Source organism: Bubalus bubalis, chromosome 8 (genome assembly GCF_019923935.1).
Source record: "Bubalus bubalis isolate 160015118507 breed Murrah chromosome 8, NDDB_SH_1, whole genome shotgun sequence".
Lineage (NCBI taxonomy): Eukaryota > Metazoa > Chordata > Mammalia > Artiodactyla > Bovidae > Bubalus > Bubalus bubalis.
The window spans coordinates 43,868,381-43,886,575 of NC_059164.1; the positions used below are offsets into that span (position 1 = coordinate 43,868,381).

General features: G+C 38.3%; 1 protein-coding gene across 1 annotated transcript in view; it reads right to left on the minus strand.

Annotated features, from left to right (window-relative positions):
• The window catches only part of FBXL13 (F-box and leucine rich repeat protein 13), a 214,514-nt gene that overhangs the window by 184,514 nt on the left and 11,805 nt on the right, over positions 1-18,195 (minus strand). The window contains exons 2-6 of the mRNA XM_025291068.3: positions 13,267-13,370; positions 12,716-12,806; positions 3,905-3,972; positions 2,735-2,889; positions 1,301-1,410 (exon numbers count right to left, since the gene is read on the minus strand). Of these exons, the coding sequence (XP_025146853.2) occupies positions 1,301-1,410; positions 2,735-2,889; positions 3,905-3,972; positions 12,716-12,806; positions 13,267-13,370 (528 nt within the window). The remainder of the gene's footprint in view (positions 1-1,300; positions 1,411-2,734; positions 2,890-3,904; positions 3,973-12,715; positions 12,807-13,266; positions 13,371-18,195) is intronic.

An 18,195-nucleotide genomic window follows, 5' to 3' on the forward strand; every position in this document is an offset into this window, starting at 1 on the left:
CACACACACAATTTTGCTGTAATATATGTACATATTAGAGCCTAAGGAAGAGCACACAACGGAGAGCTGGCACGTGGCTCTCTCCTCCCAGCAGACACCTACCATCCTCACTCCACCCTAGTGAATGCAGTGGTACTGTTAGGCCAAGAAATTACATAGCTAAAGTAAAACATTTTCTTTAAATACTCAATTAACTATTTAATACATATCTACTCTAGTATTCTTGCCTGGGAAGTCCCAGGATGGAGGAGCCTGGTAGACTACAGTCCATAGGGTCGCAAAGAGTCAGACACAACTGAGCGACTTCACTTTCACTTATATTAAGGATAATATTTCTATGTCATATATAATATACACTGTCATACATATTTATATATATATATATCAATTAATACAAAACATCTTGTTTATTATATGGGGATGGTTAAAGAGAACAGTGCTGTCTTCTCTCAGGGACATTCAGTTTAAGGGGACATAAAACAGCAGCCTGGTCACGCTGGTCACCTTTTCACCAGGAACCATAAAACGGGGTTTAATTTCTTCCTATTTTTCTCTTTCCTATTTATCCCAACTTTATATTTCAGACTATTAGTAAAACATTACATACTAAATAATGTAACTACAAAAAATTCCAGCATGTTTCTGTATCTGTTCCTAGTAGTTACTGTGAATATTCTAAAAAAATCATTAAATGATAATTTACTATACTGATAGCTAAAGCAAACTAGAGATGTTTTTATTATATAAGTTTGGAGGAGTTTGCTTGGATCCTCTGTTTTGACTGCTTTAATTTCTCATAGGTGTCCCAGTTAAGAATGATTCAAGTGTAGAAATTCACTAGGTTTAAAGATAATTTAGTATTAAGATTTTAATTTACTAAATTGGATGTTCAAAAGAGTAGATAGAAATATAATCTTATCTAGAAAAGAATAAATTTAGTCTCTATCATTTATTTCTATTATAATATCAAACCATTTCTCTTCCACTTTAAACACTTATTTCCACTTAAACACTTGCTGAAACAAAATTCTTAGCGTCTTTATCAATAAATTTAAGTGAAATGTTAAAAAGATTTTTCCTTGATGTTGAACTTCAAATGAATGAGCAAAATTTATTAGGAAATATTTTGGGTAAGTGAGGAGGCATTTAGATTATTAAATTAAAAGAACAAGGACCCCATTAAAAGTATATAATATTCAAATCTTTAGTGTTTTCCACACACAGTATTATTATCTGAGACAACATCAATGTAACAGCAAAGTTCAGTTTCTAAAAAAAATAAGTTTACAATATGCCATACCAGCTCATCTTCTCTCTTTTTAAACTTATGTCTCGCTCTATCCCTCCATTTATTTAGGGTGACTATCATCTTGTAGCAGTGGAACATCTTTTGTATCCGCAGTAGTGCATCTGAAGAAAATGCATTAGATTACTGCATATAATTACACGGTATTATAATTAATATTCTATCAAGTTTATAATAGGAAACAATGCTGCATCTGATAGTTTTTATTTTAATTGCATCTGAAATTGATTACTATTGACAGCAATATATAGTACTGCTGAGACTTCATTAACTTGCAAACATCACCTTTGCCCTTATAAATTAAGACATTGTAGATGTAACAAAATGTCAAGTTATATAGCATTTCCTTTTTAACAAATCTGTTCTTTATAAAACCAGAACTTCCAGATTTATCCATGAAGTAGAGTCATGAGATAGTACTTTTAAATACCCTGTGATTAAATAGATTGCCATATATATATATATATATATATATATATTTATATATTTATATGTTTAAGCAGGGGTCCAAAGCTCAAACACAGGGGCCAGGCCAGGGAGGAGGATGATTAAGGCAGGCCTTGGGGACACCATTCTTAACTATCGCTAATTGCTTCCTCTCAGAAATAGAGACCCACTACCTAGCTTAATCGGTAAAGAATCTGCCTGCAATGTAGGAGACCTGGGTTCGATTCCTGGGTTAGGAAGATGCCCTGGAGAAGGAAATGCCAATCCACTCCAATATTCTTGCCTGGAAAATCCCATGGACAGAGGAGCCTGGCGGGCTACAGTCCATGGGGTCGCACAAGTTGGACACGACTTAGCGACTAAACCACCACCACCACCCTAATGTTAAAATCACCAGAGTCCACTCTGAGGTACCAACAGGAGCCAATCAAGAGGAAAGGATTTACTGATTTGCAGCAGCCGTAAACAGATCAATATGTAGTTAGCTGGATGAAATCTCTACTCCTGCTCTGAAGAGCACATACATGCACTGTCCACTCATGACAACTATCAAGGGTTTAAGTAAAAGAAAATTATTTTTCTTTAAGTTTTCTCAGAAATTCATTAAATAAAATATAAAGAATAAAGAGCTGCTTATAAAAAACAGTCAATTTTGATATCTATCTGTCCATCTACCTATCTATCCCAACTCTCTATTTTGTAAAAAAAGTTAATAGTAGCTCCCTATTTATATTGAAACTTGTACATATATCACACAAATAGATATAGAATTTTATTTAAAATATGCCTGCTTTCTATTACACTAAAACTCTTTGAGACAAATCTCATTAAATACTTAAAATTCGTGACTTTACATTTCATGACAGTTTTCTAGACATAAAAATAATAAATTCTCTAGTACAAGTTATGTTTAACTGTTAAGTTTGTTGAAACTTTGGATCCATGAAAAGAAAAACCAATTGTTACTATATAAGGATTTACCTCTAAGTTGTTCTTTTCTATTTTTCACATAAGAGTGCCAGTGATGTAATACATGTTTTTTAAGTCTGAAATTGTCATACACTATTGCTGCTTCCATTTTTTCAGCCAGAAGTTCATCTTCATTTGTAGGAGGTATTGCTATCTCTCTCCATGTGCTATAAGCAGAAAATACAGGAATATAATATTTTGAAGTTACAGTACTACATTAGTAAATAAACAGAAAGAGAAGAAGTAATATACTGGGCCTCCTTTACCTCCTCAAAAATCACAGCTTCAAAGAAGCTGTTAAATTATTTGCATTGTTTTATTTACAATCAGTCCTTGCATTTTCTTTAAGCTGTATTTCCCTTGTCTACATTTGTAAAGCCCCCAAAGCTCTGAAATGGAAACTTTTTTTTTCTCCCATAACCTATTTAGAGGCAAAGCTAGACCTGACCTAAACTAATTTTGCATCAAAACTTCTCAGAATCTGACACATAACAGTTCATAGTATTTCTTCATTTCACTTAGCAAGAATATACAAATACATTTTATTGTAGAAATACTAATGTGTTCAGATATGTTTGGTTCCAATGTGCCATCCCAGACACAACTGAAGATGTTATATAATACACAGTGTGTGCAGAGATTTTCTTTCTAAAAAAATTTTAAGAAAGGGAATCTAGATTTCCGAATATGTCTGTCTCCAGGGATTTCAGATAAGGGGATTATAGACCTGTACTTTCAGTTTTGAAGTTCTATTTAAAAAAAGACAAAGTGGCAATCTATTTAATCACAGGGCAATCTATTTAATCACAGGGTATTTAAAAGTACTATCTCATGACTCTACTTCATGGATAAATCTGGAAGTTCTGGTTTTATAAAGAACAGATTTGTTAAAAAGGAAATGCTATATAACTTGACATTTTGTTACATCTACAATGTCTTAATTTATAAGGGCAAAGGTGATGTTTGCAAGTTAATGAAGTCTCAGCAGTACTTCAAAGACTATCTTGTAACTAAGTAAAAGCTGAATAAATATAAAAGAAATATATAATATAAAATGGTGAAAACAAGATTAAATAGATAAAATCAGTACAACTGGCCAAAAGTGAGTTGTTCTTCATATGGAGAATCTCTAGAATAAGAACACAAAGAGGAGGGAATAATATATAAAACTCATGTTCTTACTGAAAGTGGGTCTTCAGTAAACGCCCAGTATAAAAAGTACATGCTTTTATCATTAATTCTGGAGTTATCTAAAATGAAGAAAGACATGAAATAACAAGCATTAGAAATAAATGAAATGCAAAGGCTACCTCTGGAAGATATATAAGAGAATGAGAGCAGTGATTGCATCTGGGAAGTAGAGTTAGGCCTAGGGAGATAGGAACAGACTTCTGGAAGAAGTATAGACCATTTATATATTTTGGAATTTTATTGTGCATGCCTAACTATTTTTTTAAGTTGAAATCACAGCTTAAAATTTCATTATATTGCACTTACTTTAAAGCATTTTAAGGTAAACACTATGGCATTATTATATTGACAGGAGTATAGAGTTGTTGGACCAGGGTTGGCTAGTCACTATTAAGTTGAATGGTTTTGCCTTCTCAAGAGTAGAAAATGAGGGAGGGATAAATTGGGGGACTGAGATTGACATATACACACTACTATATGTAAAATAGGTGACTGATAAGGACCGACTGTACAGCACAGAACTCTACTTAATACTCTGTAATGGCCTATATGGGGAAAGAGTTTAAAATGGAGTGGATATGTGCATATATATAACTGATGCACTGTGCTGTACACCTGAAACTAACACAACATTGTAAATCAATTATACTCCAATAAAATCTTTAAAATATAAATAAAATGGGGGATGAAACCAAACTCAAAAAAACAAAGTAGAAAGTGAGATTCTCTGTTTTAAAATATATATAGGAATGCCTCATTTAACAAGCAGGAATAGGAAAACTACATAAGTTAAAAGTCTAAACTGTGGGATACACTGAAAGAGATGCAGGCATCACTTCCAGTTACTCACAATAACACATTAATGTGGGAATAGCTCACCAAGGATTGCTGACATTGTTTGTGCCTTCTCTGTGTTCTTAACTATTTATTATAGGTACATGGCTACTGTTAAGTGTGAATGATGGTTTTCTCTTGTTATTGCCACCTGTTTACCATTTGATGTTGTCTACTCGCTAAGTCATGGCCAAATCTTTGCAACAGCATGGATTGCAGCATGCCAGGGTTCCCTATCCTTCCCTATCTCCTGGAATTTGCTCAGATTCATGTCTGCTGAGTCAGTGATGCTATCTAACCATCTCATCTTCTGCTGCCCCCTTCTCCTGTTGCCTTCAATCTTTCCCAGCATCAGGGTCTTTTCCAGTGAGTTGGCTCTTTGCATCAGGTGACCAAAGTTTTGGAGCTTCAGCATCAGTCCTTCCAATAAATATCCAGGGTTGATTTCCTTTAGGATTGACTAGTTTGATCTCTTTGCAGTCCAAGGGACTATTATGGTCATATCTATTGAGTGTAGAGATAAGTTTCGTTCAAATATATACCAACTTCCCAGAATTCAGACGGAGTAGGTGATGGCACCCCACTCTAGTACTCTTGCCTGGAAAAATCCCATGGATGGAGGAGCCTGGTAGGCTGCAGTTCATGGAGTTGCGAAGAGTTGGACTCAACTGAGCGACTTCAATTTCACTTATCACTTTCATGCATTGGAGAAGGAAATGGCAACCCACTCCAGTGTTCTTGCCTGGAGAATCCCAGGGACGGGGGAGCCTGGTGGGCTGCTGTCTATGGGGTCGCACAGAGTCGGATACAACTGAAGTGACTTAGCAGTAGCAGCAGAATTCAGAATTCTACTTTTCCAAGTCAAGAATTTTTCTCCTTTGCTCATTGCTGTAAATGCTTTGCTAAGTTAATAGATATAGCATGCACGTGTTGATCATGAAGTCAGTTTTAGGCATATAAGAAAGGCCTGTGTGCCCCCTGATATTCTGCCTCATGTTCAACGACATTTGATAATTCTTGCTTTTAATGGGGATTACAAGTAAATTGTCTGTGGTGATGGGAGAGCAATTGAAGTCTTTCTTTACTAAATTCTGATCTTCATGGGGGAAAGAAATCCAGGGGAGTAAAATCAGAGTATTGGGGTTGGCGCAGGGGGGAGCTGCTTGACATCTGTCTCAGCCCCATGGATTGTGGGTCTGAGCCTTATGGAGGAAGAGACTACAGCAAAATCCAAAACTTGCTCTTATGAGGTGTACAACACAAAATAAGGAAAGGCATTTCCCCCACTTCTGTACAGTGCACACAGCACAGTGCCATCAAATTTCACGTGACTTTAAATTTTGAAAGTTGGGAATCATGTGATATAAAAGTATTACCTACCAAAATCTTACATTATGCCAGGTTTTGAAATAATGCAGACCCTCAAAATAAAGTTTTATCAAGAAGCGCTTTATTTCAAAACTGGTGGGAAAATGAATGAAAGGTTTTAAGTTCTTGCTACACCATGGTACTATTTGGGCATGTAAATAAATGTGGCCTTAGTCTTGAAGTACAGGTTTGACTTACTAGACATCTTCAGAAAAGTTATAAAAGTTATCACTTTTGAACAGTGTGACCACCAGGTATGGTTTGAGTAGAGCAAGGAATCCAGTGAAAGGAGTGCTATTTTGGCGTCATAAGGATTTGTGGATAAAGGAGCCTGAAGCTCCACCTCAAGTTGACATCAAAGCTCTTAGGAAATCAAGAATAGCAGCACTATGGCTCCACCTTTAGATGGTTTCACAGGTTTGGGATAGAAACAATCTTGGAATTCTTGAATTTACACAGAACAGCTTTGGGATTCCCAGGAGCAACTGATTGGAATTTTAAGGAAAAGCCAACCTCTGTGTTACCCAGATAGGGGCTGAAAGCAGTGAAATTTGGTATATCAGTACTGTTAGCAATGAGATGTTGAGCTTCCCTGGTGGCTCAGTAATGCAGACATGGGTTTTATCCCTGGGTCGGGAAGATCCCCTGGAGAAGGAAATAGCAACCCACTTCAGTATTCTTGCCTGGTAAATCCCATAGACAGAGGAGCCTGGTGGGCTACAGTCCATGCAGTTGCATAAAGAGTCAGACATGACTTAATGACTAAACAACAACAACAAATCAGCACTCTTACTTGTATCCCAGGTTGCTGAGAGCTGGGGAAATTTTTAATTAATTAATTAATTTTATGGGGAAATTTTGAAATAAATGAAAGGATAATGAAATGCCATTACAAATCATTAATCCTAGTTTACAAACATACCAAATTCACAGCTGTTTAATGTCAGTAGTGATTGGTCCCATTAATTTTAAGCTTTGTAAGACACTTACTTAATTTGTGTGTGTGCTCAGTCACTTCAGTCGTATCTGACTCTTTGTGACCCCATGGACTGTAGCCTGCCTGGCTCCTCTGTCCATGGGACTCTCCAGGCAAGAATACTGGAGTTGGTTGGCTGCCCTTCTCCAGGAGATCTTCCCAAACCAGGGATCGAACCCCTGTCTCTTATATCTCCTGCACTGACAGGCAGGTTCTTTACCACTAGCAGCACACTAGGCTTCCCTATCCTTCACTATCTCGCAGAGTTTGCTCAAATTCATGTCCAATGAATCAGTGATGCTATCCCACCATCGTGCCCTCTTTTCATTTTGCTTTCAATCTTTCCCAGCATCAGGGTCTTTTCCAGTGAGTCAGTTCATCACCCCAGATAGCCAAAGTATTGGAGCTTCAGCGTCAGCATCAATCCTTCCAATGAATACTCAGAGTTGATTTCCTTTAGGAATGACTGGTTTGATCTCCTTGCAGTCCAGGACTCTTCAAGAGTCTTCTCCAGCACCACAGTTCGAAAGCATCAATTCTTCATTGTTCAGCTTTCTTTATGGTCCAACTGTCACATCGGTATGACTACTGGAAAAACTACAGCTTTGACTATATGGACTCTTCTCTTTCAGCCTTATCCAGAGGTTCTTTAGTTCTCTTCACTTTCTGTCATTAGAGTGGTATCATCTGCATATCTGGGTTGTTGATATTTCTCCCTGCAATCTTGATTCCAGGTTGGGATTCATCCAGCCTGGCATTTCACATGATTGAATGTTTATGTTCTCCAGAATTCATATGCTGAAACCTAATCCCCAATGTAATGAATCGTATTTAGAGGTGGGGCTTTTTGGAGATGATTAGGTCATAAGGGTGGAGCTCTCATGAATAAGAAGTGTGTCTTTAGAGAAGAGACCCCAGAGAGTTCAGTCTCCCCTTCTGCCATGTAGGATTATAAGAAGAAGATATCAACCAGGAAGCAGGCTCTCAAGACAACGAATCTACCAGCACCTTGATCTTGGACTTCCCAGCCTCCAGAACTATTAGAAATAAATTTCTCTTGTTTATAACCACCCTATCTATGATATTTTCATTATAGCATCCTGAACAGACTAAGACAGGGTGGAGTGAATTAATTTAAATCCCTCCCAGTTCTAAAATATTTATTTTTCATAGGCTATAAAAGTTAATAGTAAAAACAATAATAGTAAAAAAGAAACTATGCCTTTAATGAAGAAGTGAGCAGGGTCTAACATAGGTATCATGGCATGACATAAAATGTTAGATTTCTCATGATGAGTAGTTTTATTTTTTGACCTCAATATTATTGAAAAACTGTTTAATGCTCAAGGGCCTTTTGTACATGGAGGGAAACAGTGACTACTCTTTGTATTTTAGAGCTATGTTTAGTAAACATATTTAATTCAGTACCACTTGGAAAAATCCATTTTTGTTAAACATGTAAATGTCTATTGAAAATTTTATTAGGTAAACTCCTTGAATGGCATCACCGACTCGATGGGCGTAGGTTTGGGTAGACTCTGGGAGTTGGTGATGGACAGGGAGGCCTGGCGTGCTGTTCAGTTGCTCAGTGGTGTCCCATCCCCTGGAGTAGGAAATGGCAACCCACTCTGGTATTCTTGCCTGTGAGATCCCAAGGACAGAAGAGTGTGGTGGGCTCCAGTCCACTCGGCTGGACATGACTGAATGACTCAGTACAATATTCTCTAAAAATGCCGTTTCTTGTTAAAGATGTACAGTGAAGTATTTACCAGTAAAATTAATACAACTCCTGAGATTTACTTTCTAATACTCCCAACCAAAGGTGGAGAGGAGAATAATTAAGAAAATTGGCAAAATATTCATTATTGTTTAAGTTGAATAAGGGGGATTATTATATACTCTCACTTTCGAGTTATGTGTAAGTTTTTTCTATAATAAAAATGTTTAATGCTATAAATGCCTTTTCTTCTTGTAATTAGTAGGCCATCTAGAGATTTCATTTCCTAAGAAATGAGAATCAAGTCTGTGAAGTTATTTTTCCTTCTTAACAATAGATAACTCTTTCATCTTGGAACACACAGACTGTCTATCTACTGTTATGAGAACAATTTCTCTGTCTTTTTATAATTGTTTGGCTTATGGTTTCTTGTATTCATTCTTTTCTTGGCAAAGAATAACAAACAAATGCTTATTATTAAAATGGGCATGTAAACAGGCTGTCCTTGCTGGGCAGGACTGCGTAGTGTGAAGCCATGATAATGACTGCACCATAAAAAAATGCTGAAACCATGCAAAGCACTCTTAATTATCAATGAGGAAAATTGCGATTGTTTGTGATCTATAAAACATTTTTATCAAAACATTAAAATCTCTCTGACTAGCAGTTATAACTATAGGAAAGAAAAATAAAGGGGGAACACAACTAATGTTTATTTGGTGTTCTATAATTTTAAATGCCTTGGGATTGTTTGGTTGTTAAGTTGTGGCTGACTCTTTTGTGACCTCATGGACTGTAGCCTGCCAGGCTTCTCTGGCCATGGAATTTTCAGGCAAGAATACTGGAGTGGGTTGCCATTTCCTTCTCCAGGGGATCTTCCCAACCCAGGGATCAAACTTCAGTCTCCTGTATGTATCTTTTGCATTGCAGGCAGATTCTTTACCACTGAGCCACCAGGGAAGCAATCATTGCATATGGTGACTACAGCCATGAAATTAAAAGATGCTTGCTCCTTGGAAAGAAACCTACAACAAACCTAGAAAATGTGTTAAAAAGCAGAGACATCATTTTACCAACAAAGGTCTGTGTAGTCAAAGCTCTGTATTTTCCAGTAGTCACGTATGGATGTGCAAGTTGGACCATAAAGAAGGCTGAGTGCCAAAGAATTGATGTTTGTGAATTGTGGGACTGGAGAAGACTCTTGAGAGTCCCTTGGGCTGCAAGGAGATCAAACCAGTCATTCCTAAAGGAAATCAATATTTCTTTTATTTCCTGAATATTCATTGGAAGGGCTGAAGCTGAAGCTGAAGCTCCAATATTTTGGCCACCTGGTGTGAAGAGTAAATTCATTGGAAAAGACCCTGATGCTGGGAAAGATTGAAGGCAAAAGGAGAAGAGGGTGGTGGAGGATGAGATAGTTAGATAGTATCACCAACTCAAGGGACATAAATCTGAGCAAACTCCAGGAGATAGTGAAGTACAAGGGAGCCTGGTATGCTACAGTCCATGGGGTTGCAAAGAGTCAGACAGGACTTAGCGACTGAACAACAACACAGATTTACAGTTTGCAAAATTATTTCTAGTTTCTGTTTTTTTCTGACTTATGAAGTGGGCATTCTTTCTATGCCTTGGTGAATTTTCATATCCCATTCTAAATCTGGATCAGCACCAGTATTTTGTACTTTTAATGTCATGAAATTTGAAGTAGCTACAGTGTCTCTCAGAATTCTGTGCAAACTTTTAAAGATTCTCTATAGAGTTATAGCTAGACATGGGACACAATCTGATTGTGTTTTATGAGGTCAGTTTCAAAATATTGCCAACGTTTACCCTTCTAGATCAGTGGTTTATAATAATTTTAGTATTTTACAGCAGTGGTTTTTCAAGCTTTTTTTCATGTGACATTATTCTCAATGCAGGACTATTCTAGAGGATAAGGGGTGAAGAGGAGAGGACCAAGAATGCCATCCCCTGGATCTTCCCTCTCCAGCTCCTGAGATTGCCCCAAAACACCTCTAAGAACACACTTTGCAGATGTCTGTACTCTATAGTGGATCAAAATTCTGTGCTTGATAAAGTCATTGAGACTCACATATGATGCAGATCATCTATGATCAAACAAATGGGTTCTTCCCAGTGTACTGGTGCCTCAGAATCATCCCAGGCTTGACAGAAATATCCCATCCCTCTATTCGTATCTCTCTGTTGCAGACACCGGAGAAGGCAATGGCAACCCACTCCGGTACTCTTGCCTGGAAAAATCCCATGGACGGAGGGGCCTGGTGCACTGCAGTCCATGGGGTCGCTAGGAGTCGGACACGACTGAGCAACTTCACTTTATTGTTTCACTTTCATGCATTGGAGAAGGAAATGGCTTCCCACTCCAGTGTTCTTGCCTGGAGAATCCCAGGGACGGGGGAGCCTGGTGGGCTGCCGTCTGTGGGGTCGCACAGAGTCGGACACGACTGAAGGGACCTAGCAGCAGCAGCAGTTGCAGACACTGGTTAGGATCCAATATTACTCTCTACCCATCCTTCTTCTTCTTCTTTTTTTTTTTAAACAAGTTTTAAAATTTATTTGTTTTCCCTGGTGGCTCAGTGGTAAAGAATACACCCGCAATGTAGGAGATGCAAGAGACACAGGTTCGATCCCTGGGTGGGGAAGATCCTCTAGAGAAGGGAATGGCAACCCACTCCAGGATTCTTGCCTGGAGAATTCCATGGACAGAGAAGCCTGGCAGGGTACAGTCCATTGCAAAGAGTCGGACACGACTGAGTGACTAACACTTTATTTCTGGCTGTGCTGGGTCTTTGTTGCTGCTCGGGCTTTTCTCTAGTTGCAGCGAGCAGGGGCTACTCAGCATCGCACAGGCTTCTTACCGCAGCGACTTCTTTTGTTGCGGAGCACAGGCCCGAGGGCACTGAGCTTCAACAGTTGCAGCATGCGGGCTCGATAGTTGTGGTTCCCCAGCTCTAGAGAACAGGCTCAGTAGTTGTGGCCGATGGGCTGAGTCGCTGAGGCATGTGGGATCTTCCTGGATCAGGGATCAAACTTGAGTCTCTTGCGTTGGTAGGTGGATTCTTTACCACTGAGCCAACAGGGAAGCCCCTCCACCCGTTCTTCTAAATGACTCTTCAGTTCATTCCTGGCTCTCAGCATTCACTGTGACCATGACTTTGACTGCACTTTTCAATGCCTGGCTTCACCAGCAACTAGCCCTGCCTACACTCACCGAGACACTGGTGAGGCATCTAGAGATATCACACATCTAATTCATGTTGCTGTTTCTTTCCCCACATGCCTTTTGTTATTTTACCTTCTCTCAGTTACACAATCTTTGTTCTAAAAGTCTCCATATCCTGCAGTACTTCCTTGCCCTCTTTACAGGATCAAAACCAACTGTTGGAGCTGGTTGTTCCTCTCATTAAGTTGGTCTGGCTTTTAAGTTAGGTCTTATTAATGTTTCAGCCATATTTTTGTAGCATAATTCCTGGACAGACAGCAAAGAAAATGGAGGAGGATGGAATACAGAGGAAGTAGATTAGAATGGAAAGAAACTATCCTCCTTTAAAGCTTTCCATAATGCTATTTTTTCTTTTTTTACCATTGTAAAGATGCAAGAGAGGGGCAGAACGAAAAAGGGGGAAATTTAATGAAAAGATTTTATCAGAAAGATGAACAATAACTGCCTCTCCAAATGCTTCTTGGAAGTTTGGGGAGGTTACTATGAGTGTTGCTTTGTGTGTATGTGTTTGTATATATGTATGAAATGTTCCTTCACTTTCCTGAGTTCCTCAATTTCAAAAACAATTTGACCTCATACCTCTCATGAAATCTAAAATCTATTTGAGAGCTTCCATCCAAACTTAAGACGTATAGCATAGAATGTTTGGTTAATAATACTTACCAGCTGATCATCCAGTCCAAAAAGTTGTTCCAGGTAAGTTTCAGACAGTCTCCGAATTTTTGGTTTCATTAATGGATCAATGCACATATCCCTTTAAAAAATCATAAGATGTAGTCAAAAAATCATTTCATTTCATAGTTGTTAGTTCCATAATTAAATCTGTGATTTTAAACGGTGGAGGGGAAGGGAAGGAAAAACACTTCCCCTTGGGATAAACATGTCAGAATCTCCTGGAGAACTTTTTCAAATTAGTCCCCCTCACAATTCTGCTGAGCTCCCCAAACAGGCATGCCTCTGTCCTCATCCTCCAGTTGAAATAAACTGCCCTGTGAGCACATGTTCTTGGTAACAGTGTGCTATGTTTCTGAGTTAGGAACCAGTGGAGAAATTGTTACTACTGAAGTTTAGGGGATTTAAAAGCCCATGCAAAGATTCTTTAATAATCTTAAGATTGGAAACATTCATTAGCAAGACCTCTTTGGATACTATACAATGAGTGTTTTATCTTCAGAATAAAATATCTCCCTACCATTAATCAAAAGACTACTCACCAGAGTAGAGTTTCAAGACCATTTTCCATTATTCCAATGATCATTTCCTCTAAATACCTCAGAGGATCCTCAGGACATGTAACCAGTAGACCACATAACAGAGCCTGGGGAAAGGAAGTAGAATCAGTGTGTCTGGATCTGCAAGTTCCTCCTAAGCAACAGATAGACTTTCTGTTCAGTCAATTACAAAGTCAAATAACATGACAGTTTTTTAAGTAAATGTGCCTTATAGATACCCCCTCTATATTTATTCAGTGCTACCAAATGACCAAAACAAAATGCAGTTTACCTTTATTCTTTAAAAAAAATCCATTATAAATGGCAACAGAGTCATTGCACAGAATTTTGCATTACTTGAGAAGTACTTCACAGTCCAATTGAAGACATAGTTGTGATTACCATAGATCAATGGTTTCTACCAATTTTAAATATGAGGAACCCTTTTTTATTGATGTATAGTTGATTTGCAATGTTATGTTAGTTTATGGTGTACAGCAAAATGCTATATATGTATATACATATATACATACATACATATGCTGTGCTGTGCTTAGTTGCTCAGTCATGTCTGACTCTTTGTGACCTCATGGACTGTAGCCCACCAGGCTCCTCTGTCCATGGGGATTCTCCAGGTAAGAATACTGGAGTGGGTTGCCATGCCCTCCTCCAGGGGATCTTCCCAACCCAGAGATTGAACCCAGGTCTCCCACATTGCAGGCAGATACACACACACACACACACACATACATATATATGGGCTTCCCCAGTGGCTCAGTGGTAAAGAAACCACCTGCAATGCAGTAGATGCAGGAGACATCATGAGTTCAGTCCCTGGGTGGGGAAGATCTCCTGGAGGAGGACATAGTAACCGACTCCAGTGTTTTTGTTTGGAGAATCCCATGGACAGAAGAGCCTGACAGTCTACAGTTTATAGGGTTGCACAGAGTTAGACATGACTGAAGTGACTTAGCAATCACACATGCATATAACCATATATATATAATTTTTCATTATGGTTTATTATAAGATATTGAATATAATTCCTTGTGCTATACATTAGGACCTTGTTGTTTATCTATATTATATATAGTAGTTTGTATCTGATAATCCCAAACTCCTAATTTGTCTCTCTCCACTTTTCCTTTTTCCTCTGGTAACTGTTTTCTGTGACTGTGAGTCTGTTTCTATTTTGTAAATAAGTTCATTTTTATCATATTTTATATTTCACATATAAGTGATATCACATGGCATTTGTATTTCTCTTTCTGGTTTACTTCACTTAGTATGATAATATTCAGATCCATCCATGTTGCTGCAAATGGCATTATTTCATTCTTTTTTATGACCATGTAGCTTTCCATTCAGAGGAGGCAATGGCAACCCACTCCAGCGTTCTTGCCTGGAGAATCCCAGGGACAGGGGAGCCTGGTGGGCTGCCGTCTATGGGGCTGCACAGAGTTGGACATGACTGAAGCGACTTAGCAGCAGCAGCAGCTTTCCATTGGTTGTATATACTGCATCTTCCTTATCCATTTATCTGTTGGTGGACATTTGGGCTCCTTCCATGTCTTGGCTATGAGGAACTTCTTTTTAAAGTCAAAAATTCCTCAGACTCAACCATGAAAATGACTGAGAAAATCCAATATCAAAATCAAAATTTACTGTGAATCCAAAAATTCTTTTAAAAATGCTTTCAAATTTTATCATTCATAACATTTTCAGGGTTATATCTGAAAAACTGTAGCACAGTTCATATACTTGATAAACAAATGACTTATTGGATTATATCTAAGATAATCCTTAAGGCACATATATGGAACGTCAGAAAGCTGCTGCCATCTTATTTTCTTCTATGAGTTCCCCCCAAAAGAAGAAACTTCTTATTAAAGTATTGGTGAGACATAGATTGAATATCTCTCCATTTGAGATAGAGGAAAAAGATTTGCAGCACCCATCTCACAGAAACCACCTGGAATCCTTAGACATTTCTCTTTGCCTCTTGGTTCACTGGTGGGTCTTCTGGGTGTGTGTGTATAGTGACGGAGGCACTCTCTTTGGCCCTTATTCCACATAAGACCTACTCTTGCTGGATTTTTTTCCTGCTCTTCTCTCTTATGAACAAAATAATTCCACCTTCCAGTCATGCAGAGTTCTTCCCACCTCCATGGGCCAAGTCAACAGATGCAGGCCTGGGGTCCTGTATTAGATCCTCAGCTGTTCTCACAGTATTCCTTCAAATAAGAAGAGGATCATCTCTCTTGATTGAACCCGCACAACACATTTTCCCCCTTTCAGTAACTCCATGTCCCCCTCTTGGTGTGCAACCTGCAAGTCGGGAACCTGTCTCTCTCTCCCCACCTCTGCCTCCTGACCTAGCCCCACCCTAGGTGCTAACAGTCAGCACTCAGCCATCTGCGGACTAATTTCCTTCTCCCTCAAACCTAAAGAATATTGTGACAGAGGAGATCAGTGTTTTCACTAAAGTTGGCAAGCTGGATTTGAATAGCCTTCTATTGAAGTTGTTACCTGGAGGCTAGACTTCAGAGCCTGGCAGGCTACAGTCCATGAGGTTGCAAAAGAATCAGACAGGACTTAGCAACTAAACCATAACAATAACAAGAATTCAGCCAACTCCCTAAACAGCCCTGATGAAAAGCCCATCTGCATTCTAGCACTTCTGTGCCTTGATCACTAGAGGACTGAGCTCCTCCACTCCCTGCTCCACACCCTCCCCTTAGTCCTGGTCTGGTACCCAGAGGACATCTGCATCAGCATAACCTAGGAAATGACCTGGTCTCAGAGGATGAGACATAGGAACCTGTAGTTCGATTAGCTCCCCAGGTGATTCTTATCACACTAGTGCCTTACCGGAGATCACCTTTAAAATAAATTATTAAGGAAACTGGCATCTGATTAATAAATATGAGAAGTTGCTTATTTCTTTACATTTCCAAGTTCCACAGATCAGAAAACTACTTTTTCTGGAAAGTTATCCTGCAGAAATCAAATCAAGTTGAAAGGGTAAATCTCTGGATTGCTAATAAAGTCATGTAGAACTAGCATACTTCAAGTGCTCAATTTTTACATAAGAAATCTCATTGTTCATAGTTTCCCATTGGGCAAAAGAAAAATCTGAGGTTTCACATATTAATGTGAGAATAGTGCATAGCTCCATATAAATAAGAAAGCATATTTCTTATGCTTATCTGTTAGTGAATCAACAGACTTTTTTTCTGCTCAGTGAAAATAAAAACTGTAAAACCATTAACTTGGTTTTTATAAGCAGAGACAAAATATGCAAACATGCCTGCAAGATGAATGTTTGATTCTGAAAAAACAATGAGTAGGGCTTTGTTATTGCTAGTCTTCTTAGTAAAAATTTACACGGTCAAGGACAAAAAAACACCACGACTTAGTTGTATTCTTCAGGTTTATAAATTCACAAAGCAATTGTGCAACACTCCACTTTCTTTTGGCTCTGCTTCCCTAATATCAGTCCAGAATATTTCTCAGATATTCTGAAAAATGTCTGGGTACTGAGGACAAATGGGAGTTTATCCAGGACAATTGTTTCTACTTCTTTACACTACTACCCATCTTTCAAGAAGCAAGATAATGCAATGAATGGAGTCCACTGGGTTTAACTCTTGTTCTTCTGGTTCCTTAACTATACATGGGATAATAAAAGTATATATGTTATAGGAGTATCCTGATAATTAATGAATTCATGTATATAAAGAACTTTAACTTGTTTCCTAGCACAAAATAAGTACTCAATAGATAATAATGATAGTAAGCCATCATCATTTTTAAACCATTTCCCTGCTATTATCACTTCCATTAGAGAGAAAAGATTGGACAAAGAGAAAAGAAATTTTAAAACATTCTCTCATACTATTCAAAGGCCAGTGTAATGACAGAGGAAGAGAGACTGACTTTATACCAAGTCAACTAGAAGAAATTAAGACCAATGCATTTGGTGGGAAATGGTCAGGAGAGAGAAATTTATAGAACAATAATTTAAACAGCAAGATAGTAACTGTCTATTAGAACTATGGGTAGATGTAAGACACTTGAGAGAACAAATCTTGTTTATCTTTTTAGATACCCAAATAAACATAGTAAAAAAAAAAAAATGCTAAGGGCCTAAATAGCAATATAGAAGATAATCTCTTCTTGAGGGCAGAGAAGAAAATGACTGCCAAATGCTTGTGGGACACTCAGAAGTTGGAGAAACTTTCAAGTGGTAAGGAAAGGGTAAGGGTCTTGGCAGGAGCAGAGCCTCAGGAGCACAGACCGGTTTGGCTGGAATGGAGGATAAATGTGAGAGATGAAGTCAGAGTCACTCTGTGAAGACACCAGAATTCCATACTGGGACCCAGGACTGGTTCCTCCTCTATACCCATTAAGTTATTCATGATCAAACCCACGCAAGATCATTCATGTGGCCAAAGACACAGATGGCCATATGTCAGAGAGTCACAGTTTAGTGTGTTTCTAAAATCCCTCTAGGGATGACCTTGACTTTTAGTGGGTATATTCTTCTGGATTTCACAGATGAGGCAAAGACGGGCCAAGTGATTCACAGAGCCAGCATATTTTTAAACTACAAACCCAGGACTCCTCCCCTGCCCATACCATGCACTGAAACAAAATTGTGTTGCGTGTGTATCTTCCTCCAGAACTTGAGGATTTTTTTTCACATTATCTATCCCCCAAAATCTTATTCATATGCAAATGCAAAAATACATTCTTCTTTCAAATAGATCAAAATCAACATATAGTTTACACCTTGTTGCTTTTTTTTTTTTTTTTTCTTTCTTTCAGATGAGATTGCTTTTAAAATTGCAATGTCAGCATCACATACAGAAACGCCTTTATTTAGGAAGTGGCCTAAGTTCCTTGGAGAAGGTAATGGCACCCTACTCC